Source organism: Macaca mulatta, chromosome 15, assembly GCF_049350105.2.
Source record: "Macaca mulatta isolate MMU2019108-1 chromosome 15, T2T-MMU8v2.0, whole genome shotgun sequence".
Classification (NCBI taxonomy): Eukaryota; Metazoa; Chordata; class Mammalia; order Primates; family Cercopithecidae; genus Macaca; species Macaca mulatta.
Window position 1 is genome coordinate 72,254,935 of NC_133420.1, and position 26,713 is coordinate 72,281,647.

A 26,713-nucleotide genomic window follows, 5' to 3' on the forward strand; every position below is an offset into this window, starting at 1 on the left:
AGACAACCTGGAATTTCAATTTATTTTTGTGTCACTATTGGAGAAGATGTGGTATCTTCACTTGAAGCTTCAATTACAACAGTGTAACAAATGTGTTTCCTGCTGCTACAATTTGTATAGGTATATGAGCTCACAGAATTTGAAAGAGGAAAATATCTATTTCAATCTCTTTGTTTCATAGATTAAGGATACTGAAGCCCAGTGGAAATAATCTTTTGGAAGGATTTCATTCTAAACTTGATTACTCACCACCAACAATGTTTCTTCCTACAATGTAGGAAGAAGAACTAATGTTATAAAGTATTCCATCTTACAGAGGAGAAATTACAGCATAAGAAAGGTAACTGACTTTCTCAAGGCCATATGATGTCCAGGTGTCAGGTCTTTTTGATGCTTTGAGTACTTTGCTCCTGTTATAAGTTGGCAGTAAAACCACTGATGATGGTGTCATAAAAATAAGTAAACAAAAATGTTGAAACTCAATAGAATACAAAACTTGGTAATATCTTTACAATTTGAATCCCTCCTTCCCTCCTTTCTTTTTTCTTTTCCCCTTCCTTTCTTTTCCCCTTCCCTTCCCTTCCCTCCCCTCCCCTCCCCTCCCTTCTCCTTCCCTCCCCTCCCTTCTTCCTCTTCCCCCTCCTCTCTCTTCTTTCTCTCTCTTTCTCTTTCTCTCTCTCCCTCCCTCCCTCCCCCTATTTCTATCTTTCTTTCTTGACAGGGTATCACTTGTCACCCAGACTGGAGTGTGGTAGCACAATCATGGCTCACTGCATGCTCAAACTCAAGCCATCCCCCCACCTCAGCCACCCAAGCAACTGGGACTAAAGGTACACAACGCTATGCCCTGCTAATGTTTTTACTTTTTATTTTGAATAGAGACAAGTTCTTGCTAAGTTGGCCGGGCTGGTCTCAAATTCCTGAGTTCAAATTATTCTCTCACCTTAGCTTCCCAAAGTGCTGGGATTACAGGCATCAGACACTGCATCTGACCTCAATTTGAATCCTTCTAAGCATAAAATGCCATCAGGACAAACATAAATTAATTTAGCAACAGTATGTCTTTCGAAAGTATGCATTTTCAATATTGTAAACTCTAAATCAGTAAGTAAAATTGTTAACATTTTACTAAAAGAAACACAAAAGTAGGCCGGATACAGTGGCTCACACTTGTAATCCCAGCACTTTGGGAGGCTGAGGCAGGTGGACCACCTGAGGTCAGGAGTTTGAGACCAGCCTGGCCAACATGACGAAACCGCATCTCTACTAAAGTACAAAAATTAGCCAGGAGCAATGCTGGGTACCTGTAATCCCAGCTACTCAGCAGGCTGAGGCAGGGAGAACTGCTTGAACCCAGGAGGCAGACGTTGCATTGAGCCAAGATCATGCCACTGCACTCCAGCCTGGGTGACAGAGCGAGACTTCATCTCAAAAAAAGAAAAAAAGAAAGAAAGAAAGAAACACAAAGGTTAGGCAAACAGTCTTACTTGTTACACTAAAAAAAGGAAAAGACAACTTTAAGAAATTATTCTTCTAGTCAATGTTTTGCTAAGGAAGTCTAGTTTTTTTTTTTTTTTTTTTTTAAGTCACCTGTTCACTGGGTACAAAGGTTAAAACAAAGTGAAATGTAATCATACGATATACTTTTTTTAATGCTGTTGAAGAAACAGAGTAATTTCCTTTAGCACACCACTCTTAGAGACAAAAGAAAAAAGGTAAGCTCTATATATTTATAGCTTTGGTTATTGTTGTATTTTTTAAAAAATCATATTTAAGTTTGTTAAGTCTGTACAACAATCTTTGCCTTTAAGAAGTGATGAAAAATAAGAAAATGTGATTATATTTTCACACGGTCTACCTCAAAAATACTATATACCTGGGACATGGCCAAAGGGTCTTTCCTAAATAAAGTTAGAATACAATACTAAGTAATTGTTTTTGGGGAGGGGGGAAGGTTTCATCTAGCCAATCAAATTTAGAAGATTTTTTATTTTAAAACACGTTAATCACAGAGCATTCTGAAGCGACATTAGTCTAAAAGCCTATTTGCAAGATAAAAAAAAAAAAAGACTGGCCATGAGTTGATAATTATTGAAGCAGGGTGATAACTATTCTCCTTACTTAGGTTTTTTTCCTTGAAATTTTCCATTACAAAAGGTTTTAAATTTGAAAAAAATCTACACAATAAATAAGGAAATGAAGTTAATTGTGTATTATTAACATCGTACTCTAAAGACATTGAATTCTGGCATAAATATCTAAAATATTTAATGGAAAAACTACATTTAGATTTTATTTAACAAAACCAAAATAATTGGAGCATCTCTTTATTTCATAGCATATAATAATCATATAAAATAAATAACTTAAGAAACATGTACTTGAAACTTTATTAAGAACAATGCTTCTTTTTCAGTATCCACCATTTCCTTTGAGTAAAGCTCTTTTTTTGTTCCAGTAACGTAGATCATATGCTAGGTAAAAATGCACGTAATTTTGTGAAATAACAAAAGACACTGATATTCCATTTTCTATTCCAGTTTTCTATTTTATATTAGTTCCTAAGTAATCACTATATGAAACTCAACTATCATTTCAAAAAAAATCCAAATTAGAAAATATTCCAAAAGGAGAAATAAAGCAGCAATAACTGACTTCCTTTAAAACCAACTGTTGAAATAGGCTAAACTGACTCATGGATAATTTCTACATTATCTACTTGGCTAGGTATTTTGCCTATATGATTTTTCTTTTTTTAAGACACCCAATAATGATAGCAAATGCTTTGTCTGGGGATTTGAATAGTGTCATGAAAATCAACATTCGCCCCCTCTTACAATCTTTCTCCTCTCAAAAGGCACACAAATATGTGAAAACTCTCACGCATAGTATGGATCAATCAATGTATTTCACAGCTTCAGACCTAACAATGCTTTAGATTTGTTGAACGCTTTCTTGTACAGAATCTACCTTGAGCTGAGTATACGCTGCTTCTAAGATCTACCAAATGGAAAAGAAAAAAAATCCTTTTCTAATCCTTATGATTTTTTTCTTTTAGCACACTTGAGAAAACAATTATTAGCATTAAATAGCAGATACAGATAACAAATATAAAACTATACTCTGTCTCCATTTCCACATAAGCTCACAGTCATGCCTTGCCTCTATTACTTTGTTCACCTGCTTCTATTTCATATCAACTTTTAACTTAAATCTAGTTAGTTTTCTTTGTAGCCTATTTGCTTTCTTTCACTATCCCCATCCTATTTGTTTCTGGAAAAAAATAGCACTTCCCTTAACTCACCTCTCCTCAGTCACCTCTGCATCCTACCAGAGACATCAGTAAGAATGTCACCATATCATTGAGAAATAGTGAAACAAGCCATTGAAGAAGCTGAACACCTATTCCTAGGAATCATTAAACACAGGTAAACTACCTTCTGTAAATGATTTAGGCAGCCCTCTTCTGTGGGCAATCATCTTGAATAAGTGATAGCTTAAATGCACTTCTGGCTCTAAAAGGCATTCTATTATGATCTACATCCAAATTTTATAAAATATAAGAGGCAGAGTAGCTTTTTCTAACAAATTTGATTTAACTATGGAAGGAGAGAAGGTAGAAGGGGAATAAGCATAAATGGATCAACAAATCAAAGGCAATGAGGAAGTTGACTAGAACAGATTAGCACTATAATAGCAGTAAATTCCTTATTGCTAACGAGGCGAGAGACTTTAGTATGCTGCATGGATTCTTGTTTACTCTGATTAGTTCTTCTTTTTTTTTTTCTGAAACAGTCTCACTGTCACCCAGGCTGGAGTGCAGTGGCATGATCATAGCTCACTGCAACTTCTGCCTCCCGGGTTCAAGCAATTCTGCTGCCTCAGCCTCCCAAGTAGCTGGGATTACAGGCACCCACCACTGCACCCGGCTAATTTTTGTATTTGTAGTAGAGATGGGGTTTCACCATGTTGGCCAGGCTGGTCTCAAACTCCTGACCTCAGGTGATCTGCTCGCCTCGGCCTCCCAAAGTGCTGGGATTACAGGCGTGAGCCACGGTGCCCGGCCTACTCTGATTAGTTTTTCTATTACCTGCTATAATGAAATAAACTTTCCTTAAAAAAATCGTAAGTAACTAATTGTAACAAATGCTGTAAGAATGCTCAAAAGACTAAATTTCTGAACACCCTTAAGGATGACAGAATATATTTATATATTTTCAAACGGATAATTTGTTTGCAAAAGGGTTTTTAAATTGACTTTAAGAAAACAGAGATAAAGAACAAGAAACATCAAGGTCATGAATAAAATGACTAAATAAAAAAGTAACTATTTGGCAAGAAGAGTACAGTCCAATAAATGTCGATTTCTAGGCAAAGCTGAAACCTTAAATGCACCCATTAACTTTAAATTGTGTTCAAAACCTGATTAACATGAAAATAAAAGGTAAAAAGGGATATAAACTCACAAGGACAAACAGAATGGAACAGGAGTCAATAGCAATGAAACCTAGAAACCAGAAACCTAATAGCGAGTGGAAATTGACTAGGAAAACAAAAATTTCCCAAGTCAGCAATGAGAAAAGCTGAGAGTCACTTGAATTGCACTGCAGAAACTCTAAATAGCCCAGAAATTGGCAGCACCAGGTATTCTGAAAGTAGAGGAGAGGCTAATTCCTCTCTGTCTGTCTAGCCAGATAATGTTCCTTCTCTAGACAAGCAGATTAGAGGATCCCCCACGCCACCAGAATAAAACAAAGGGAATTTGGGCAATGGGCACAAGTGAGTGCAAAGGCATTGTTGAGATTAAGTTATAGTTTCCATACTAAATATTGATGCAAATCCAGCTTTTTTATCACTTAGCACTCAGAATGCTGGCTACCAGGCCATTATCTCTTTGGGCAGTAAATCAGAAGAGTCATTTTGTGGATAATGACATTCCCTAAGAAAACAGTCCAGCAGTTACACTCTGTGGTCAAGTCTAGAAACAATGAGACCCACACAAATGCATTTTCCTATCAGCTTTTTAGTTTCCCACTCTCACACATAAACCCTAAATAAAATATTAACAGACTAAGAAGAAGGCCTCCAATATAAAGGACACTGCCCAAAGATAACTGGAAAAATACAATCTAAGGATATAGAGGCTATTCAAAGAAAAGGAAATAACAAAAGGCACAATGATAAACAAGAAAATATAATATATTCATGCAACAGAATACTAATAAAGAAAATACTCTGAAACAAAAAAGCTCTTAGAATTAAAAAAGATGGCAAAAAATTAATAGAAGAATGTGAAGATAAAATTGAGGATGTCTCCCAGAAAGGAAAGCAAAAAACACACTGAAATAAAATGTAGGACAGTAAAGGTTTTAAAATCATTCCAGGAGGTCCAACACCCAATTGAGGAAATTCTAGGAAAAAAAAAAAGTGAAATTTTATTTTAAAAAATAAAAAAATTATATCATCAATGAGATAATTCAGAAAATTTCCCAAAACTGAGTGACATAGCTTCTAGATGGAAAAGACTGACCAAGTACCCAGTTTAATAAATGAAAACAGGCCGGGTGTGGTGGCTCATGCCTGTAATCCCAGCACTTTGGGAGGCCGAGGTGGTGGATCACGAGGTCAGGAGATCGAGACCATCCTAGCTAACATGGTAAAACCCTGTCTCTACTAAACATACAAAAAAATTAGCCAGGTGTGGTGGCGGGAAAGACACAGGATAATGAATATAGTATTGATTTTAAAAGCTTTGATAAATAATTAGAATGACATGGTATATTTCTTGACACAGGATAATGAATATAGTATTGATTTTAAAAGCTTTGATAAATAATTAGAATGACATGGTATATTTCTTAACAGTAATACTAGAAACTCAAAGACAGTAGGGTAATACCATCAACATTTTGAGGGAAAATTACTTCTTACCTAGAATTCTATCTCTAGCCAAAATATCTTTCCAAGTCTAAAAAGTTTTCCCTCCTATCCACACTCTCTAGAAGCTACTGAGGAAGCTCCATTGAAGAAAGGCAATAAACCAGACAGGGTGTTCTAGAAAATAAGTACCCAGTAACAAAGGCAAAAGGTAGACTCTTTGATGAGGGTGGAAGTAAACAGTTGTGCAGAAGGCCTAGTGATCAGCTAGCTCCTCCAGATTACAGCATGGTAGCAGGCTCTGGGAGGGAGTTTTTAAGCTGATAAAACAGGTTAAATACTTAATATCCATAAACAAATGTCAGATATGCTAGGGGAGAGTTTGGTCATAACAAGAAAACTAAGCACATGAAAAAACAGTACAATTAGTTTGGAGGAAACAAAAAGGGTGCAGCAACAGAAAAGTGATCCTGTTACATGGCTTAGCCAATAACAGCTTTTTATTGACTGAGTTCAATCATTCATGATAGTACAAACACTGAATACTCATCTAACCAGAATTACAAGTAACTATGTTAGGAGATAAAGACATAGGAAGTATATATTTGATGTGTTGGAGATGAAGGGAGGGGGTATTTGAAAGAGAGCTGAAGGGGCTATCAATTCCAAAATGGTGGCCAAGAAGCAAGCTGGCTTCACTCCCCTCTACAGAAAACCAAAAACAAATATACAGACCTGAGATAATTACCAGCAATATACCAGAATTCAAATGTGAAGATGAGACAGTTCTAGGGCCACAGAGAAGTGAACAAACTTTGAGCAGATAGTAAGAGAATTGGACTTCCATATCCACAATGCCCCTCCCCCATTCAACCTAGCACAAAGCATGTGGGAAAATTTCCCCCAAATTACAGTTTCTACCCACCATCTTGTATTCCCTGGCAAGAGACTTGTCCCTGCTTTAACCCATGGGAAACATCTCAAGTGCCTGGAGACAGAAATATTCCTGAGGACATGTAGAGACAAAGAGGAGAGACAGGATTACCATCCCCAGATCTGGAAACTCTGCTCTGTAACTCAGCCAAAGCGACACCAAATCAGAGTAGCTGTTCAACAGCACCACTTTGTAGGAGGTTGGCTCCACAGGTCTCTAGTGTGGGAAGGTTGGCTGGGCATGAACCTCTAGCCACCATTCCCACACTACCAGGATATCCCCTGGAACGTCCCCCATTCAGGAAGAGCAGTGCTCTGGTCATTTACCAGAGCCAAGGTGAAGCTGGGCTTAAGGTGCCATCTAAAGCTGAAAAGGAGGCAGCAACCTAGTGGTAAAAGATCCTCTAAGCAAATATATTCAATAAAAAACAAAATAAGCCACACAGAGAATACTGGAATAAACAACTAATCTGACAATGCAATGACACATATATATCTCTACAAGAAATAACAGCCAACAGGCCAGGTGCGGTGGCTCACACCTATAATCCCAGCACTTTGGGAGGCCAAGACAGGCAGATCACTTGAGGTCAGGAGTTTGTGACCAGTCCGACCAACATGGAGAAAAAATACTAAAAATACAAAATACGTCTCTACTAAAAATACAAAATTAGCCAGGCGTGGTGGTGCATGCCTGTAATCCCAGCTACTTGGGAGGCTGAGGCAGGAGAATCGCTTGAACCCAGGAGGCAGAGGTTGCAAAGAGTCGAGATTGCGCCATTGCACTCCAGCCTGGGCAACAAGAGTGAAACTCTGCCTCAAAAAAAAAAAAAGAAAAAAAAAAAAAGACACAGCAAACAAGGAACACCATGATGTGTTGGTCTATTTTTCATTGCTATAAAGGAATACTTGACATTGGATAATTTATAAAGAAAAGAAGTTTATTTGGCTCACAGTTCCACAAGTTGCAAAAGCATGGCACCAATATCTACTTAGTTTCTGGTGAGGCCTCAGGAAGCTCTTTGTCACAGTGGAAGGCGAAGGTGGAGCAGGTGTGTCACATGGCAGAAAGAGGGAGTAAGAACAAGAGGAGGAGGTACCAGGCTCCTTTAAACAGCCAGTCAGTAGCTTCCAGTCAGCACTATGCCTTTTAATTGGAGAATTAAGTCTATTTATATTGCCTTTACTGTTGGATCCTACAAAATATTTAAAGAAGAACTAATACCAATTCTACTCAAACTCTTCAAACAAAATTAAAGAGAAGGGAATATTTCCAAACTTATTCTACAAGATCAGCATGACCCGGACACCAAAACTAGACAAGGGCACAACAAAAATGAAAACTACAGTCCAATGTCCCAGAAGAACACAGATGCAAAAACCCTCAACTAAATAACAGCAAACCAAATTCAACAATACTTTAAAAAGATTATTCACCGTACCAAGTGAGATTCATTCCAGAGATGCAAAGATAGTTCAACATATGCAAATCAATAAGCATGACAATATGGTTTGGATATTTGTCCCCATCCAAATCTCATGTTGAACTGTAATCCCCAGTGTGGGAGATGAAGCCTGGTGGGAGGTGTTTGGATAATGAGGGCGGATCCCTCATGAATGGCTTGGGCCATCCCCTTGGTGATAAGTGAGATCTTGCTCTGAGTTCACAAGAGATTTGGTTGTTTAAAAGTGTGTGGCACCTCCTTTCCCACTCTCTCCTCCTTGCTCTGATTTCATCATGTGATGTGCTGGCTCCCCTTTCACCTTCTGCCACAACTGTAAGCTTCCTGAGGCCTCCCCAAAAAATGAACTGCACCATGCTTCCTGTACAGCCTGTAGAACTGCGAGTCAATTAAATCTCTTTTCTTATAAATTACCCAGTCTCTAATATTTCACTATAGCAGTGCAAGAACAGCCTAATACACATGGTAAGCTGGGCACAGTGATATGTGCCTGTAATCCCAGCTTCTCAGGAGGCTGAGGTGGAAGGAACACTTGAGTCCAGGAGTTTCCAACCACCCTGGACAGCAAAGCAAGACTCTACCTTAAATAATAATTATTATAAAATAAAATAAACATGATACATCACATTAATAAAACCAAGAACAAAAACCATATAATTATTTTAATAAATGCTGAAAACACAGTTGAAAAATTCAACATCCCTTTATGATAAAATTCTCATTAAACTGGGCACACAAAGAACATACTTCAAGATAACAAATGCCATATATGACAAACCCACAGCTAACACCATTCTGAAAGGGGATAAATTGAAGGCCTTTCTTGTAGATGTGGAACAATACAAGAATGCCTACTTTCACCACTTTTATTCAACACAGTACTAGAAGTCCTGGCCAGAGCAATTAGGCAAGAGAGAGAAATAAAAGGCATCCAAATTGCAAAAGAAGAAGTCAAATTAGACTTGTTTGCAGATGACATGCTTTTTTTTTTTTTTTTTTTTTTTTTTTTTTGAGACAGAGTCTCACTCTGTCACCCAGGCTGGAGTGCAGTGGCGTGATCTCGGCTCACTGCAACCTCCACCTCCCAGGTTCAAGCGAGTCTCCTGCCTCAGCCTCCTGAGTGGCTGGGATTACAGGTGTCTACCATCACACCCAGCTAATTTTTGTATTTTTGGTAGAGACGGGGTTTCACCATGTTGGTCAGGCTGGTCTCAAACTCCTGACCTCGTGATCCAACCACCTCAGCCTCCCAAAGTGCTGGGATTACAGGCATGAGCCATCGCACCCGGCAGACATGATCTTATACTTAAAAAAATTTTTTTTAAAAACCACCCTAAATACGCCACAAAAAAAATCTGTAAAAACTGATAACTGAATTCAGTAAAGTTGCAAGATACAAAATCATCATATAAAAATTGGTAGAATTTACATATGCCAACAGTGAAGAATCTGAAAAAGAAATCAAGAAAGCAAGCCTGTTTACAATAGCTACAAAGACTATAAAATACCCTGCAATCAATTTAACCAAAGAAGTGAAAGATCTACATAACAAAAACTATAAAACACTGATGAAACAAACTGAAGAGGATACAAAAAAATGGAAATATAATCCATGTTCATGGAGTCGAAGAACATTGCTAAAATATCAATACTAACCAAAGCAATTTACTGATTCAATGTAATTCCTATCAAAATACAGTGACGCTCTTAATAGAAGTAGAAAAAAAATCCTAAAACTCATACGGAACCACGAAAGATCCCAAATAGCCAAACAACCCTCAGCAAAAAGGAACAAAGCTGGAGGCATCACACTACCTGACTTCAAAATTTTCTACAAAGCTATAGTAACCAAATCAGCATGGCACTGGCATAAAGACAGATCCATAGACCAATGGGATGGAATAGAGAACTCAGATATAAACACACGCATTTACACCAACTCATCTTCAACAAAGGTGCCAAGAACATACAATGGAGAAATAATAGTTGTTTCAATGAATGCTGCTGGAAAAACTGAATAACTACATATGGAAGAACAAAACCAGACCCCTATCTCTTGCCATATCCAGGAATAAAAATGAATTAAAGACTTAAATCTAAGTAAGACCTCAAACTATAAAACTGTTGCAAGAAAACATTGAGGAATTGCTCTAGAACACTGGTCTGGACAAAGGTTTTTTTGTATCTGTAAGGCCTCAAAAGCACAGGAAACCAAAGCAAAAATGTACAAATGGGGTTTCGCCAAGCAAAAAACCTTTTGTACAGCAAAGAAAATGGTCAACAAAGTGAAGAGACAACCTACAGAATGACAGAAAATATTTGCAAACCACCCATCTAACAAGGGGTTAATAATCAGAAGATATAAGCAGCTCAAACACCTCACTAGCCAAAAACAAACCAATAAAAAACAAATAATCCAAGTAAACATGGCAAAAGAACTGAATAGACATTTCTCAAAAAACATACAAAAGGCAAACAAGTATGTGGAAAAAATGCTCAACATCAGTAATCATTCAGGGAAATGCAAATCAAAACTACAATGAGATATAATCTCACCCCCAGTAAAGTAGCTTCTATCAATAAGACAGGCAATAACGGATGCTGATGAGGATGTGGAGAAAGGGGAACCCTCATACACTCTTGGGAATGTAAATTAGTATAGCCACTCTGGAGAACACTATGAAGGTTCCTCAAAAAATTAAAAATATAACACATTTATATTTGATCCAGTAATTCCACTGGATATACATTTTTAAAAAAGAGATGATTATATTAAAGAGATAGCTGCACTCCCACGTTTATTGCAGGACTATTCACAAGAGCAAAACTATGGAATCAACCTAAGTGCCCATCAACAGATGAATAGATAAAAAAAATGTAGCATATATATACAAGGGACTATTATTCAGCCATAAAAAAAATGAAATCCTGTCATTTGCGGCAACATAAATGCAACCAGAGGTCATTATGTTAAGTGAATTAAGCCAAGCACAGAAAGACAAATATCGCACATTCTCACCTGCATGTGGGAGCTAAAAAAGTGGATCTCATACAGATTAAGAGTAGACTGGTGGTTACCAGAGGCTGGAAAGGGTGGTGGGGAGGGAGGAATGCAGAGAAGTTTATTAATGCATACAAACATACCGTTTACTTAAAAAAGAAGGCCTAGTGTTAGATCAGTAGGGTAATTATAGTTTATAATGATGTTTTTCCTTCAACTTTTATTTTTAAGTTCCGGGGTACATGTGCAGGTTTGTTACATAGGTAAATGTGTGCCATGTTGGTTTGCTGCACAGATCAACCCGTCACCTAGGTATTAAGCCCAGCATTCATTAACTATTCTCTGATGCTCTCCCTCTCCTCTAATTTACTGTACATTTAAAAACAGCTAAAAGAGTATTTGAATGTTTCCAGTATAAAAAAAAGAAAAATATTTAACATGATGGATACCCCAAGTACATTAATTTGATTTTTTAAAATTATATGAATGCACTACATTATCACATGTACCCCAAAACTATGTATATCTATTATGCCTCAATAAAATTTTTAAAAATTACCATGGGGGGGAAAAAGAGTGCTAAAGATTCTCATCTCCCACAGTTTTAAGTCAAGGTTAATACCAATAGATAATGCCTAAAATTGAAAAAATCAAGACCATCAATATAAGCATATACTTATGCATAAATATATATTTTCCTGAATTTCTTTTGTGCACTTATATATTAAATTTTTAAAGTTTACAACCACTTAAATTGCTTTAAAGCTCCTTTCATCATATCTAGAAACTAATGAGACACCCTTAAAGATATTAATTCTCTCTAAAAAGAAAAAATAAAAATAAGTCTCTCATTCTTCAAAGGGGCTTTCTAGTTTGTTAAGATCAGAGTCCAAGGATGGTGAATGGCTGTGCACTTGTTTCACATTTTATGTATTTCGAGAAAAAGTAGATTTGAAAGGCCAGGATAAATGGCTCATATCTATAATCCCTGCACTTTTCAAGGCTACGTCAGTGGCTGGGGTGAAATGGCTTGCACCCAGGAGTTTGAGACCAGGCTGAGTAACACACGGTGACGCCATCTCTCCAAAAATTTTAAAAATTAGCCAGGCATGGTAGCGCATGCCTGTGTTTCAGCTACTTAGGAAGCTGAGTTGGGAGGACTGCTTAAGCCTGGGAGATCAAGGTTGCAGTGAGCTGTGACCATGCCACCAGGTCTGGGTGACAGAGTGAGACCCTGTCTGAGCCAAAAAAAAAAAAAAAAAAAAAGAATAAACAGATTCAAAAGGGCAAAAAATAAAAATGTCCTTAAAATCTCTAAAGTTCTAGTTTACCATCAAAATAAAAATACTCTCTTTTCTATCAGGTCTGCAACATGAAAGTCACAGGCATCACAATCCTCTTTTGGCCTCTCTCCATGGTATTATTATCAGACAAAATCCAGTCTTCTAAAAGAGTAAGTTTTTACAATCAAAATAGTAAAAATATTTTCAAAGGTACATTTTCTGTATATTTAGTAAAATATCAAAGGGCAATAAGAAAGCAAAGAAAATCTGACCTACTAAAATTGTTTACTTAGCTGTGTATATCCAAATTCCAATTTGACAAAAGCAGCCTTCATTTTTAAAAACTGAGTTCTTTAAAAGTTGATTAAAGGGAGAGATCTGAAAATTTTCACTATAAAATCAGAAATTAGTTTTAAGACTAAAATCTTGTTTAAAATATAGGAAACTTTTTTTAAAAAAATCACGTATTTATGAGGGAAACTGCTATTGAATTATTATTCGTGAAAAAATCTAACTGCAAAAACAGTAATAAACAAGAACTATTCTTAGTTCTATTTATTCTTAGTTTACTATTCAGTAAAAACCAGAACTATTTCTTTCTTTCCATCTATATCCACATAAAGGAAGTATTTCAGATTGTGTGGCTCTTTAAATTCACTACACGGCTCCATTTCTGATATAAGATAAATATTTCCTTTTAAAACACCAAACTTTGAACTGTTAAACCCAGAGAGCTATATATTGACATTTATTGATTGCTTTTGAGACGGAGACTCGCTCTGTTGCCCAGGCTGGAGTATAATGGCATGATCTCAGCTTACTGCAACCTCTGCTTCCTGGGTTCAAGCAATTTTCGTGCCTCAGCCTCCCAAACAGCTGGGATTACAGGTGCTTGCCACCATGCCTGACTGGTTGTTTTTTTTTTGTTTTTTTTTTGTTTTTTGTATTTTTAGTAGAGACAGGGTTTCACCATGTTGGACAGGCTGGTCTTGAACTCCTGACCTCAGATGACCTGCCTACCTGGGCCTCCAAAAGTGCTGGGATTACAGGCATGAGCCACCATGCCCAGCCTATTTATTAATTATTTAACAGCCCTAGGTATAATGTCGTTAGCTCTGCTGATTTTAAAAACACATATAGTTTAAAATAATTTCCTCACTATAAAGCAATCATGCACACTGGAATATCAAATGTTAACAGAATTATTATTTACCATATATTTCCACATATGTAAATGGGAATATACCAATAGCATTACTTTCTGTAATGATCATGTAATAACAGTTGGAAAATACCCATATAACAAATTGGAATCTCTTTGTTCAATTGTATGGATCAGAATATCCTTAATTTTTAGTATTTCATCCCAGAAAAGAAAAAGATTTGCTCTACTATAACACCAAAGATTAGATAGTAGGTTTTTTTCCCCAAAGTAATTTCCTTCTAATGTCTAAGCGCTGAAAATGAATTTTGAGGAAATTCTATTGATATGTTTTTCTGATTAATGCATTTCTTTTTTTTTCTTTTTCTAGGAAGTCCAATGTAATTTCACTGAAAAAAATTATTCCTTGATTCCAGCAGATATCAAGAAAGATGTTACTATACTTGATCTCAGTTATAACCAAATTACTCTTAATGGTACAGACACAAGAGTTCTACAGACATACTTTTTACTCACAGAGCTCTACTTGATTGAGAACAATGTTACTGTCTTACATAATAACAGTTTTGATAATCTCTCCAGTCTAGAAATTTTAAATATCTGTAGAAACTCCATCTATGTAATTCAACAGGGTGCATTTTTAGGCTTAAATAAACTAAAACAGTTACATCTCTGCCAAAACAAAATAGAACAACTGAATGCTGATATATTTGTGCCTCTAAGAGACCTAAAACTTCTGAATCTGCAAGGCAATTTGATTAGCTATTTGGATGTACCACCACTATTTCATCTGGAATTAATAACTTTATATGGAAACCTATGGAACTGCTCTTGCAGTCTATTTAATTTGCAGAACTGGTTGAACACATCAAATGTGACATTAGGTAAGCTATCATAATTAAGCAAAACCAACATGTGATTAACTCAATGTTCCACCACAGAAAAATTTCTCATATCATGTTTTAAAGAAAAGGAAGCAGCCAGGCGCAGTGGCTCACACCTGTAATCACATCACTTTGGGAGGCCAAGGCAGGCGGATCACCTGAGGTCAGGAGTTCGAGACCAGCCTGGCCAACATGGTGAAACCTCATCCCTACTGAAAATACAAAAATTAGCTGGGTGTGGTGGCACATGCCTGTAGTACCAGGTACTCAAGAGGCTGAGGCAGGAGAATCACTTGAACCTGGGAGGCGACATTGCAGTGAGCCAAGATCGTGCCACTGCATTCTAGCCTAGACAACAGAGTGAGACTCTGTCTCAGAAAAAAAAAAAAAAAAAAAAAGGAAACAATTTCTGTTTAAGCAAAACAGGAAGAAACACTAAAAAGTAACAGCTGCATAGATGCTCTCCTTTCCCATTACCAGGGGGAGAAATTAAGAATTTTTTTTTTTTTTTGAGACAGAGTTTTGTTCTTGTTGCCCAGGCTAGAGTGCATTGGCGCGATCTCACCTCACCACAACCTCCACCTCCCAGGTTCAAGCAATTCTCCTGCCTCAGCCTCCTGAGTAGCTGGGATTACAGTCATGCGCCACCATGCCTGGCTAATTTTTTGTATTTTTAGTAAAGATGGGATTCCTCCATGTTTGTCAGGCTGATCTCGAACTCCCAACCTCAGGCGCTCCACCCGCCTTGGCCTCCCAAAGTGCTGGGATTACAGGTGTGAGCCTCCGTGCCCAGCCAGAAATGTAAATGTTCTATATATGTAAGATGATAACGTCACTTCGTGTATTGTTAGCAAAGTCAATATGTAAGAGTAATTTTTTAACAGTGCTTCCTAGACTAAGTGAAAACAGGTGACCTATTTTAACTGCAAATATTGTGCCTGAGATCCAGATTGTAACCATGTAACCACAATATTAATAATATAATCTACACTAATACAGATAAACTAAATAAAAAACAGATACTGCATTTAAGCTGTATTTATAAAACAATAAACAGAAATGTGCATTACCTTTTCACTATGTTGCTAGACAAATACAACAGGAATTTCTTATAATGCCTTTAAGAATGACAGATATGTCAAAAATTCTAGATAAAACAATTATAAAATGTTAACTATTAAAATGTTGTTAATGGTTATTTTTCTCTATTCTAAATCTTATTATTTCTGATTTACTAGAAAATGAGAACATCACCATGTGTAGCTACCCCAACAGCCTGAAGAGCTACAATATTAAAACAGTACCTCCTAAGGCTGAATGCCACTCAAAACTTCCTTCACCAGTAACTGAAGATCTTTATATTCATTTTCAGCCCATCAGCAATTCAACATTTAATAGCTCTTTGAACAACTTAACAAGAAATTCAGGTAATGTACCAGTTCTTAATATTAACACTGCTGAATGTATCATACTAAATAAACTGAGGTAGTTATCTTTATTTTAAATTTCTATAAAAATATAAAAGAAAGATTCCTCATCCAACTAAAGATTTACAAAATATTGGTCTTTCAAACTAGGTTCTGCTAGTTACAAGCCAAATGCCATTGTGCAAATTATTTAACTTCTCTGAGCCTTTGTTTTAACTAGTCTAGTCGCAAATCTCAACGAGTATAAATCAATAATGGTCTTAGGTAAAAAGGTAACAAAATGGCAATAGCTGTTTTGAAAAAAGAGAATTCTTCCACCACACAAAATTTGTCTAAAGAAAACTACAACGTATGTTTATTTCTAATACCAATATTGAGGAGAATTAGGATATATAATTATGATTATTTTGCCAACTTAACAAATTTTCTTTCTCTCTTCTCTCTCGGTATTCCATTAAAGAACATATACCTCTTGGAAAAAGCTGGGCTTTTCTCGTTGGTGTTGTTGTCACTGCACTGACAACTTCACTTCTCATTTTTATTGCTATCAAATGCCCAATATGGTACAATATTCTGCTTAGTTATAATCATCATCGCCTGGAAGAGCATGAAGCAGAAACCTATGAAGATGGTTTTACTGGAAATCCAAGTTCTCTTTCACAGATACCAGAAACAAACTCTGAAGAAACTACAGTAATATTTGAACAATTACATTCATTTGTGGTAGACGATGATGGATTTATTGAAGACAAATATATAGATATCCATGAATTACGTGAAGAAAATTAATTTCTTTCAAAGTTTGCTTTTTAAACAAAGCTATCAGCTCACTCACAGTTTAGATATGGAGATTTTGCTATGTGATATACCAAAATACAGCTAGCAGACATTCATATTAACGACAACGTACATGAATATCATAAAATTATGTTCTTTGCATTGTATTGAGCAAGCAGGTCCAAATACAATAACTGACACTCCCTGGTAGCTGACAGTTACATAGTTTACAATACTGGCACTCCTGTTCTTAGCAGTGTTTGGGTGACCATACAGACTAGTAAAAAGGCCTAAATTATTCATTAATTAAAATGAATGGATTCTCATATTAACACAGATATTTGACATAATATGTATTAAATTATACTAAAGTTTCAATCAGTAAAGAAATAAAAGTTTGGGATTTATTAACATACGGTAAGTCAAAGTGAGGAACAGATAGCTTAAATAATACAAGATTGATTTTATGCTCACAGAATAAATTCATAGAGTTGGAAAATATTTTTTCAAAATGCTTCCTGAAATAGCATAATAAATTTCCTTAAAATTTTATAGCAATTTAAAGCACAAGCACAATGTTCAGGCATAATCCCTAATAAGTCACTACTGATTCTGGTTATAAAGAAAGGCTGTCACCATAATGCAGGATCACTACAGTTGAATATCATAGTGGCTTACAAAGTGGGCATCACAATAATCTATAAATCTTGTTTTAAAAATACATATTTCTACCTCTCTCTGGGAGATTTTTATTCAAATTGGTCTGTGCTGGGACTGAGGAATCTTCATGTGGTCCACAGACAGCTGTTTCTATCTATTCAGTAGATACAGCAATATTTCCCAAATTGTTTTCCCAAAATACTAATTTCCAGAGAGACATTCACAAGTATTTACAGGAGAAGAAAAAGGTACATGGTCAAATTACCATAGGAAAAACTAGGTTTAAACAAAGTGAAACAAGATTCTTTTTATTTATTTATTTATTTTTTTGGAGACAGAATGTGGCACTGCCGCCAGGCTGGAGTGCAGTGGTGCTATCTTGGCTCACTGCAACCTCCGCCTCCTGGGTTCAAGCGATTCTTCTGACTCAGCCTCCCGAGTAGCTGGGAGTACAGGTGCACACCACCATGCCTGGCTAATTTCTGTATTTTTAGTAGAGATGGGGTTTCACCATATTGGCCAGGCTGGTCTCCAACTCATTATCTCGTCATCTGCCCACCTAGACCTCCTAAAGTGCTGGGATTACAGGCGTGGACCACTGTGCCTGGCCAAGATTCTTTACAATAGGATTTATGAAAAACTTTACTAAGCTAAATTTACGGCTCTCTGATTATTCGAGAGCAAAGTATTAAAAATTTCCCAACCTTACTTGACAACAAAACCCATTCTTTGAGTTACATCTACTAAGAGCTCGTAGTTCAACAACAATCCAAAGAACATAGTTTGGAAAACACTGGCCTATAGACTGTAATAAGAAGGGTCTACAGAGAATTATTTGCCAATTCCTTGTAATTAATTGGCTACAATCATAATTAAAAATTTATCAATGCAAACAGTACATTAAAAACTGTAGCACAATCTATAATTTTTACCTTCATATGAAGAGAAATTAAGAATTTATGTCTTTTACAAATAAGTATATCTCTGAAACACTGAAATATATTTATGGGTGAAATAATATTTCTGGTATTTTCTTCATTATAACACATGGAATGGAAAAGTGGCCAGAGGTATGGATAGAGCAAGGTCAAATATGAGCTGAAGAAGCTGGGGGCTGAGTACATAAGGATATAATATGCTATTTTTATGTATGTTGTGTATGGTATAGTATGCTATTTCTGTGTATGTTCAAATTGTTTATGTATATAATAAAGTTTTACAAATTTGTATGTACTTGACAATTCCTTAGAAAAACGAAACTAAAATAAAATAGATCTATGTCATAATCTACAGAATAGTCATTTTAAAAGTTACGGCCGGATGCAGTGGCTCACACCTGTAATCCCAGCACTTTGGGAGGCCGAGGCAGGTGGATCACGAGGTCAAGAGATTGAGACCATCCTGGCCAACATGGTGAAACCCCAGCTCACTGCAACCTCTGCCTCCTGGGTTCAAACGATTCTTCTGACTCATCCTTCCAAGTAGCTGGGTGTACAGGCGCACACCACCACACCTGGCTAATTTCTGTATTTTTAGTAGAGACAGCATTTCACCCCGTCTGGGTGAGGTGGCAGGTGAGGTGGCAGGTGCCTGTAATCCCAGCTACTCAGGAGGCTGACGCATGAGAATCACTTGAACCTGGGAGGCGGAGGTTGCAGTGAGCTGAGATTGCACCACTGCACTCCAGCCTGGTGACAAAGCCAGAATCCTTCTCAAAAATTAAAAAAAAAAAAAAAAAAAAGTTACATAATTAGTAAATTCAATGCAAATGTCTACTGAGAGAAAATTAAAACTATCTAGGATGATATACCTGTAAAATAGAAGAACTTACTAATTTATAATACATATTTGCTTCTGTTTACAGAAACATGTTCTCAACAAAGGATATAAGTATACTATGGCTAATGTTTCTTTATATATCAATTATACTTTGTTTTAAATCTCAATTACGAGGTGATTATAGAAACATAAAATATCTTTTTCTAAATAATGTACCACTCTGCCAAATTATTTCCTAAGATGCAAATATTTGTATTTGAGAAATGTAGCAAAATGAAATATAACTACAAATGAGTAAAGACTACACTTAAGCTTTTATATTCAAGAGTCTCTATTGAATATGGGGTATTCAATAAACAGCTGACTAAACAAAGAAAAATAAATGGGTATAAAATTATAATTACCTATATTTTTATAGGACAACTGATCTTGACTAATACCAAACTGGAAAGCACAGGATTAGAAGAGAATCATTAGTTCAAGCAAGCCTGTGAAACTGAATTAAATCCAGGTGTCTTACATATTGTTGTAGTAATATATTGAGGCTGTTTATTATAACCAACTTTTTATGGACGTGTTTTCCATAATAAACCACATGGTCAGACCACACTAAATGGTGTACTGAAAGAGAAAAGAATGAAAACAGAAGCTTTTTACACCTGCCTTCTCAAGGTATGGCATTTCTTGTTCACTCTGAATGTATAGACTCAAGATAGATCTTTGTGTTATTGAGATGTTGGCCATCTGGTTAACACAAGAAATAAATCTATTCTACTGCTGTATATAAAAGTAAACTTCATCAAATTGTCCCTGTTTGCAGATGACATGATTGTATATTTAGAAAACCCCATTGTCTCAGCCCAAAATCTCCTTAAGCTAATAAGCAACTTCAGCAAAGTCTCAGGATACAAAATCAATGTGCAAAAATCACAAGCATTCTTATACACCAGTAACATGCAAACAGAGAGTCAAATCATGAGTGAACTCCCATTCACAATTGCTTCAAAGAGAATAAAATACCTAGGAATCCAACTTACAATGGATGTGAAGGACCTCTTCAAGGAGAATTACAAACCACTGCTCAATGAAAGAAAAGAGGACACAAACAAATGGAAGAACATGCCATGCTCATGAATAGGAAGAATCAATATTGTGAAAATGGCCATACTGCCCAAGGTAATTTATAAATTCAATGCCATCCCCATCAAGTCACCAATAACTTTCTTCACATAATTGGAAAAAACTACTGTAAAGTTCATATGGAAACAAAAAAAAGCCCACATTGCCAAGACAATCCTAAGTCAAAAGAACAAAGCTGGAGGCATCATGCTACCTGACTTTAAACTATACTACAAGGCTACAGTAACCAAAACAGCATGGTACTGGTACCAAAACAGAGATATAGACCAATGGAACAGAACAGAGCCCTCAGAAATAATACCACACATCTACAACCATCTGATCTTTGACAAACCTGACAAAAACAAGAAATAGGGAAGGGATTCCCTATTTAATAAATGGTGCTGGGAAAACTGGCTAGCCATATGTAGAAAGCTGAAACTGGATCCCTTCCTTACACCTTATGTAAAAATTAATTCAAGATAGATTAAAGACTTAAATGTTAGACCTAAAACCATGAAAACCCTAGAAGAAAACCTAGGCAATACCATTCAGGACATAGGCATGGGCAAAACACCAAAAGCAACGGCAACAAAAGCCAAAACTGACAAATGGGATCTAATTAAACTAAAGAGCTTCTGCACAGCAAAAGAAACTACCATCAGAGTGAACAGGTAATCTACAGAACGGGAGAAAACTTTTACAATCTACCCATCTGACAAAGGGCTAATATCCAGAACCTACAAAGAACTTAAACAAATTTACAAGAAAAAAATCAAACAATCCCATCACAAAGTGGGCAAAGGATATGAGCAGACACTTCTCAAAAGAAGACATTTATGCAGCCAACAGACACATGAAAAAATGCTCATCATCACTCACCATCAGAGAAATGTAAATCAAAACCACAATGAGATACCATGTCACAACAGCTAGAATGGCGATCATTAAAAAGTCAGAAAACAACAGACGCTGGTGAGGATGTGGAGAAATAGGAACACTTTTACACTGCTGGTGGGACTGCAAACTAGTTGTGGAAGACAGTGTGGCAATTCCTCAAGGATCTAGAACGAGAAATACCATTTAACCTAGCAATCCCATTACTGGGTATACACCCAAAGGAATATAAATCATGCTGCTATAAAGGCACATGCACACGTATGTTTGTTGTGGCACTATTCACAATAGCAAAGACTTGGAACCAACCCAAATGCACATCAATGATAGACTGGATTAAGAAAATGTGGCACACATACACCAGGGAATACTAAGCAGCTATAAAAAAGGATGAGTTCATATCCTTTGTAGGGACATGAATGAAGCCGGAAACCATCATTCTGAGCAAACTATTGCAAGGACAGAAAACCAAACACCGCATGTTCTCACTCATAGGTGGGAACTGAACAATGAAAACACTTAGACACAGGTTGGGGAATATCACACACTGGGGCCTGTCGTGGAGTGGGTGGAGCAGGGAGGGACAGCATTAGGAGATATACCTAATGTAAATGACGAGTCAGTGGGTGCAGCACACCAACATGGCACATGTATACATATGTAACAAATCTGCACACTGTGCACATGTACCCTAGAACTTAAAAGTGTAATTTAAAAAAAGAAAGCAAACTTCATAACAATAATTTTTAGTTGTTGTTTTTTTTTTTTTTAAGACAGAGTCTCGCTCTGTCGCCCAGGCTGGAGTATAGTGGCATAATCTCAGCTCACTGCAACCTCCGCCTCCCAGGTTCAAGTGATTCTCATGCCTCAGCCTCCTGAGTAGCTGGGATTACAGGCACCTGCCACCTCACCCAGCTACTTTTTGTATTTTTAGTAGAGACGGGGTTTTGCCATGTTGGCCAGGCTGGTCTTGAACCCCTGACCTGAGGTGATCCACCTGCCTTGGCCTCCCAAAGTGCTGGGATTACAGGCATGAGCCACTGCGGCTGGCCGATTTTTGTTCTTAATTTCAATTTCTGCTTAAAATAGACAAGAGAACCAATTTCATTCAGCCTCAATTAAAATTACCGCTAGAGTTGTAAATGGTTTGGATGCATCTTCAGGACAGATTACCATGTTTGAAGATTTTCCGTAATCAAAAAAACCAAATAGATATAAAAATCTATGACATTCTTAAACTTTTGCTCTTGAAATTATGTTGTTAGATGAAATATCTGTAAAATATGTAAATATAATTTTAAAACCTGACCTCATATTTTGTAACTTTGAGATAAATTATGAAATAAATGAGAACTTAAATGTTCTAAACTCTTTAAAGCCTTCAGGGGATTACAGCTTATATATTTCTTTTTTTTTTTTTTTGAGACAGAGTCTTGCTCTGTCGCCAGGCTGGAGTGCAGTGGCATGATCTCAGCTCACTACAACCTCTGCCTCCCGGGTTCAAGCGATTCTCCTGCCTCAGCCTCCCGAGTAGCTGGGACTACAGGCACGTGCCACCACATCCAGCTGATTTCTGTACTTTTGGGAGGGAAGTGGTTTCACCATGTTGGCCAGGATGGTCTTGATCTCCTGACCTCATGATCCACCTGCCTTGGCCTCCCAAAGTGCTGGGATTACAGGTGTGAGCTGCCACACCTGGCCTATAGCTTACATATTTCTTATTCTTTGAAGTACCTAAGACAGTATCTTATATATAGTAAACGACAAATATTTGTTTAATGGATTAAAACCAGGATAACAATAACAACAACAAAAAAGGAACGTTTTCAAGGAAGAGCTTGGTTACCATGAACAAAATTTTCCTTGTAAAAGGAAAAAGACTGCTAGTGTTTTGAGTTTTTAAGATGTCACTTTACAGCAGCATCAAATGATAGACAGTGGCCGGGTACAATGGCTCACGCCTATAATCCCAACACTTGAGGATGCCAAGGTAGGAGGATTGCTTGAGACCAGGAGTTTGAGACTAGCCTGAGCAACGTAACAAGACCCCATCTCCACAAGAAACAAAAAATTAGCTGGGCATAGTAGCATGCACCTGTAGTCTCAGCTCCTTGGAGGGCTGAGGCAAGATGACTTGAACCCAGGAGTTCAAGGCTGCAGTGAGCCATGAGTATGCCACTTCAATTCAGTGTGGGCAACACAGCAAGACTCTATTAAAAAAAAAAAAAGACAGTGGAAAAGAGAGTCTTCTTTTTAATCAACAGAATTACATTTATCTTTCAATGTTTTATCAGTATGTTTTAACATCTATTCATCATCAAATATTTACTGTTTTATGCAGAGATAACAAGAGAATGTATTTGGTGTTACTGAATTTTGGTTACTGAATATGGTAATTTGGGTTTATTATTGTCTTTGCTCTCAAAGAGACTAATATTAATAAATATCTGAGAGAGAATGTGCTTGTGTGTGTATTTACACAACATAGCTCATGGTCTGTGTTTGTGTTGCCTTAGAATAAATAAATCAAGAATAAAATTTGCGTTGGTTCTAAATTAACTATTCTTCACCAACTTTTTGACCTTAGAACGAACTTTGAACCAACACAAGTTTTATTCTTGAATAATTCAGGATTTTATCTGAGTATGCCTAGTTAAAAACCTGTGCGTACCCAGCCTAAAATATGGACCCATCCCAAACAACTGACAAAACACATAAAGAAGTTAACTACATCACATCTATTATTAACTTTGTAGGCATTACTCCCACTGCCACAATCACTTTATTTCCAGCATTAGGTGGTATTTAATCTCTCTTTTTTTTTTTTTTTTGAGACGGAGTCTTGCCCTGTTGCCCAGGCTGGAGTGCAGTGGCGCGATCTCGGCTCACTGCACGCTCCACCTTCCAGGTTCAAGCGATTCTCCTGCCCCCACCTCCCAAGCAGCTGAGATTACAGGCGTCCACCACTACGCCCAGCTAATTTTGTATTTTTAGTAGAGACGGGGTTTCACCATATTGGTCAGGCTGGTCTTGAACTCCTGACCTCATGATCCACGTGCCTCAGCCTCCCAAAGTGCTGGGATTACAGGCATGAGCCACCACGCCCTGCTGGTATTTAGTCTTTAGTCAGGTTATATATAAAGATACACATATAATCTATATATATGACGTAGATTGTTAATATAACTATTAAATATCAATGCTAAAGAAATAATGTAAATAGCTTCCTAATGAACAATGTGTCTTTCAGTAGATTGGGGCTGACACACCGCAATTCAAATTAGTTAAAAGCCTAGGTTAAAACTAAAAATAGTAGATATAAAGATGTTCTTATCCATCATAAGTTTTCAGCTCCTAGCAGCATAAATCCTATTTAGGTAAGTTATTTAGTAATATTCTTTATACAGAATTTAGCTATTTAATGGTATATGAAGATTACAGATGCATAAGCAACAAAATTTGTGTTGTAAATATTTTTAAATGAAAAAGGCAACAGGGAAATAGTTAGAAAAATTTACAAGGAAATAACTGAATCACAATTTAAACTATCTAATAAAGCTCACTTATGAATCTGATTTTTAAATTAGCTATACTTACGCTTGTCTTTCAGTAAATATGACATCCATACTTTGTGTTTCTCGATCATTTTGAGCTTTAAGCTGGATAAATAGTTAACACATAAGTTAGTAATAAATAAATACTAAATCAAATTTTTTCTTCGTAGGTTATTTTGGTTACGAACTAAATGAGAAATTATTATAATCATCCCAGTGCCACATTACAAAGTTTAAGAAAAAAAAATAGTTATTGTCTCATTTAACAAACAATACCAGATTTTTAAAAAGTCTTAAGAAGCATTGTAATCTCATACCAAAAATATTCATTGTACTTCAGTGGTCTGTCAAATTCAACGTGAATTCAATTTATGTAAACAGCATTTAAAGCATGTATTGAATGTTCAATAAATATTTGATTAGTAATATGTTAAATTTAGAACCACCACAAGTTTTATTCCTGAACCATTCAGGATCTGAGTATAGCTAATTAACTACCTGTGCATACCCAGCCTAGAAAATGGATCCCCCATCCCAAACAACCAACAAAACACATAAGGTTTTTAACTTTTATATCTGGCATTGAAATTCTTTTCTTTTTTTTTTTTTTGAGATGGAATCTTGCTCTGTCACCCAAGCTGGAATGCAGTGGCATGATCTCAGCACACTACAACCTCCACCTCCCGGGTTCAAGCGGGTCTCCTGCCTCAGCCTCCTGAGTAGCTGGGATTACAGGCACGCGTCACCACACCCGGCTAATTTTTGTATTTTTAGTAAAGACGAGGTTTCACTATGTTGGCCAGGCTGGTCTTGAACTTCGGACCTAGTGATCCTCCTGCCTCTACCTCCCAAAGTGCTGGGATTACAGGCATGAGCCACCACACCCAGCTGAAATACAATTCTTAATTAGAGAATTCTCCTGTGTTCTAAAGGTAAAAGTAATTAAATTATCATAGTTTTAGAACCCCAAATTTAGAAGAGTCATTTTATAAATCCTATGTCTTCATAGAATAGTCTTTATTCACGTAAATAAATTACAAATCATATAAATCATAAATTGTATGTTATTTTCATCCAAATGCTTATATTCAAAATAAGCTAGCTATCAACATATTTTATTGTTTTCTACCAAGTAATCTAAGAACACTGAACACAAATTTGTTTTTGTTTTATTTTAGATTCAGGGGTACATGTGCAGATTTGTTACATGGATATATTATATAACGGTAAGGTTTGGGCTTCTAGTGAACCCATCACCCAAATAATGAACACTGTACCCGCTAGGTAATTTTTCCACCCTTATTGCCCTCCTACCATCCCCCTTTTTGGAGTCCCCAGTGATATGTCCATGTTAAATACAAATTCTCATTTACCAATCAAAAATTAATATTATGTCTGGATTCATATCTATTCATTTTTATCCACTGGTGACAAAAACTATGTAAAGTTATCATTTGTCACACTGAGTATTAATCAACATTTGTGCATAAACTAAGCCAGAAATATTATAAACTAATATATATAAGGAAATGCAGATGGCACTCCCTAACTAATGTTGCATGTGACACCAGTTCAAATACAGTAGACAGTCACTACACATCCACTTATGGGCCGGGCGCGGTGTCTCATGCCTGTAATCCCAGCAATTTGGGAGGCCAAGGCGGGTGGATCATGAGGTCAGGAGACCGAGACCATCCTGGCTAACACGGTGAAACTCCATCTCTACTAAAAATACCAAAATTAGCCGGGTGTGGTGGCAGGCGCCTGTAGTCCCAGCTACTTGGGAGGCTGAGGTAGGAGAATGGCATGAACCTGGGAGGCGGAGCTTGCAGTGAGCCAAGATCATGCCACTGCACTCCAGCCTGGGCGACAGACTGAGACTCTGTCTCAAGGAAAA

At 36.8% G+C, this 26,713-nt stretch overlaps 2 protein-coding genes across 10 annotated transcripts in view; one reads left to right on the plus strand and one right to left on the minus strand.

Annotated features, from left to right (window-relative positions):
- IFT74 (intraflagellar transport 74) overlaps window positions 1-26,713 on the minus strand; it is a 120,659-nt gene that overhangs the window by 63,955 nt on the left and 29,991 nt on the right. For all 7 annotated transcript variants that reach the window (XR_003723239.2, XR_013404804.1, XR_013404805.1 and 4 more), the window contains one exon: window positions 24,860-24,921. Coding sequence is in view for 4 of the 7 variants with exons in the window: in XM_015117584.3 (XP_014973070.3) it covers window positions 24,860-24,921 (62 nt within the window). In the remaining 3 variants the exon portion in view is untranslated. The remainder of the gene's footprint in view (window positions 1-24,859; window positions 24,922-26,713) is intronic.
- LRRC19 (leucine rich repeat containing 19) lies at window positions 1,563-18,753 on the plus strand. 3 transcript variants are annotated; one of them, XM_077965999.1, is made up of 6 exons: window positions 1,641-1,715; window positions 3,315-3,428; window positions 12,638-12,727; window positions 14,090-14,603; window positions 15,842-16,030; window positions 16,491-18,753. In XM_077965999.1, the coding sequence occupies exons 3-6, from the start codon at window positions 12,647-12,649 to the stop codon at window positions 16,817-16,819; spliced, it is 1,113 nt and encodes a 370-aa protein (XP_077822125.1). In that variant the 5' UTR covers window positions 1,641-1,715; window positions 3,315-3,428; window positions 12,638-12,646; the 3' UTR covers window positions 16,820-18,753. The 3 variants fall into 3 exon arrangements, with proteins under 3 accessions (XP_001105486.3, XP_077822125.1, XP_077822126.1); XM_077966000.1 differs by having other exon boundaries at window positions 1,666-1,715; window positions 3,335-3,428; XM_001105486.5 differs by lacking the exon at window positions 3,315-3,428 and having other exon boundaries at window positions 1,563-1,715.

Coding starts and splice junctions, on each gene's coding strand:
- LRRC19 (XM_001105486.5), top strand. CDS start 12,647: ATGAAAGTCACAGGCATCACAATCCTCTTTTGGCCTCTCTCCATGGTA. Junction 14,604..15,841: donor CACATCAAATGTGACATTAG/GTAAGCTATCAT, acceptor CTGATTTACTAG/AAAATGAGAACATCACCATG. Junction 16,031..16,490: donor CAACTTAACAAGAAATTCAG/GTAATGTACCAG, acceptor ATTCCATTAAAG/AACATATACCTCTTGGAAAA.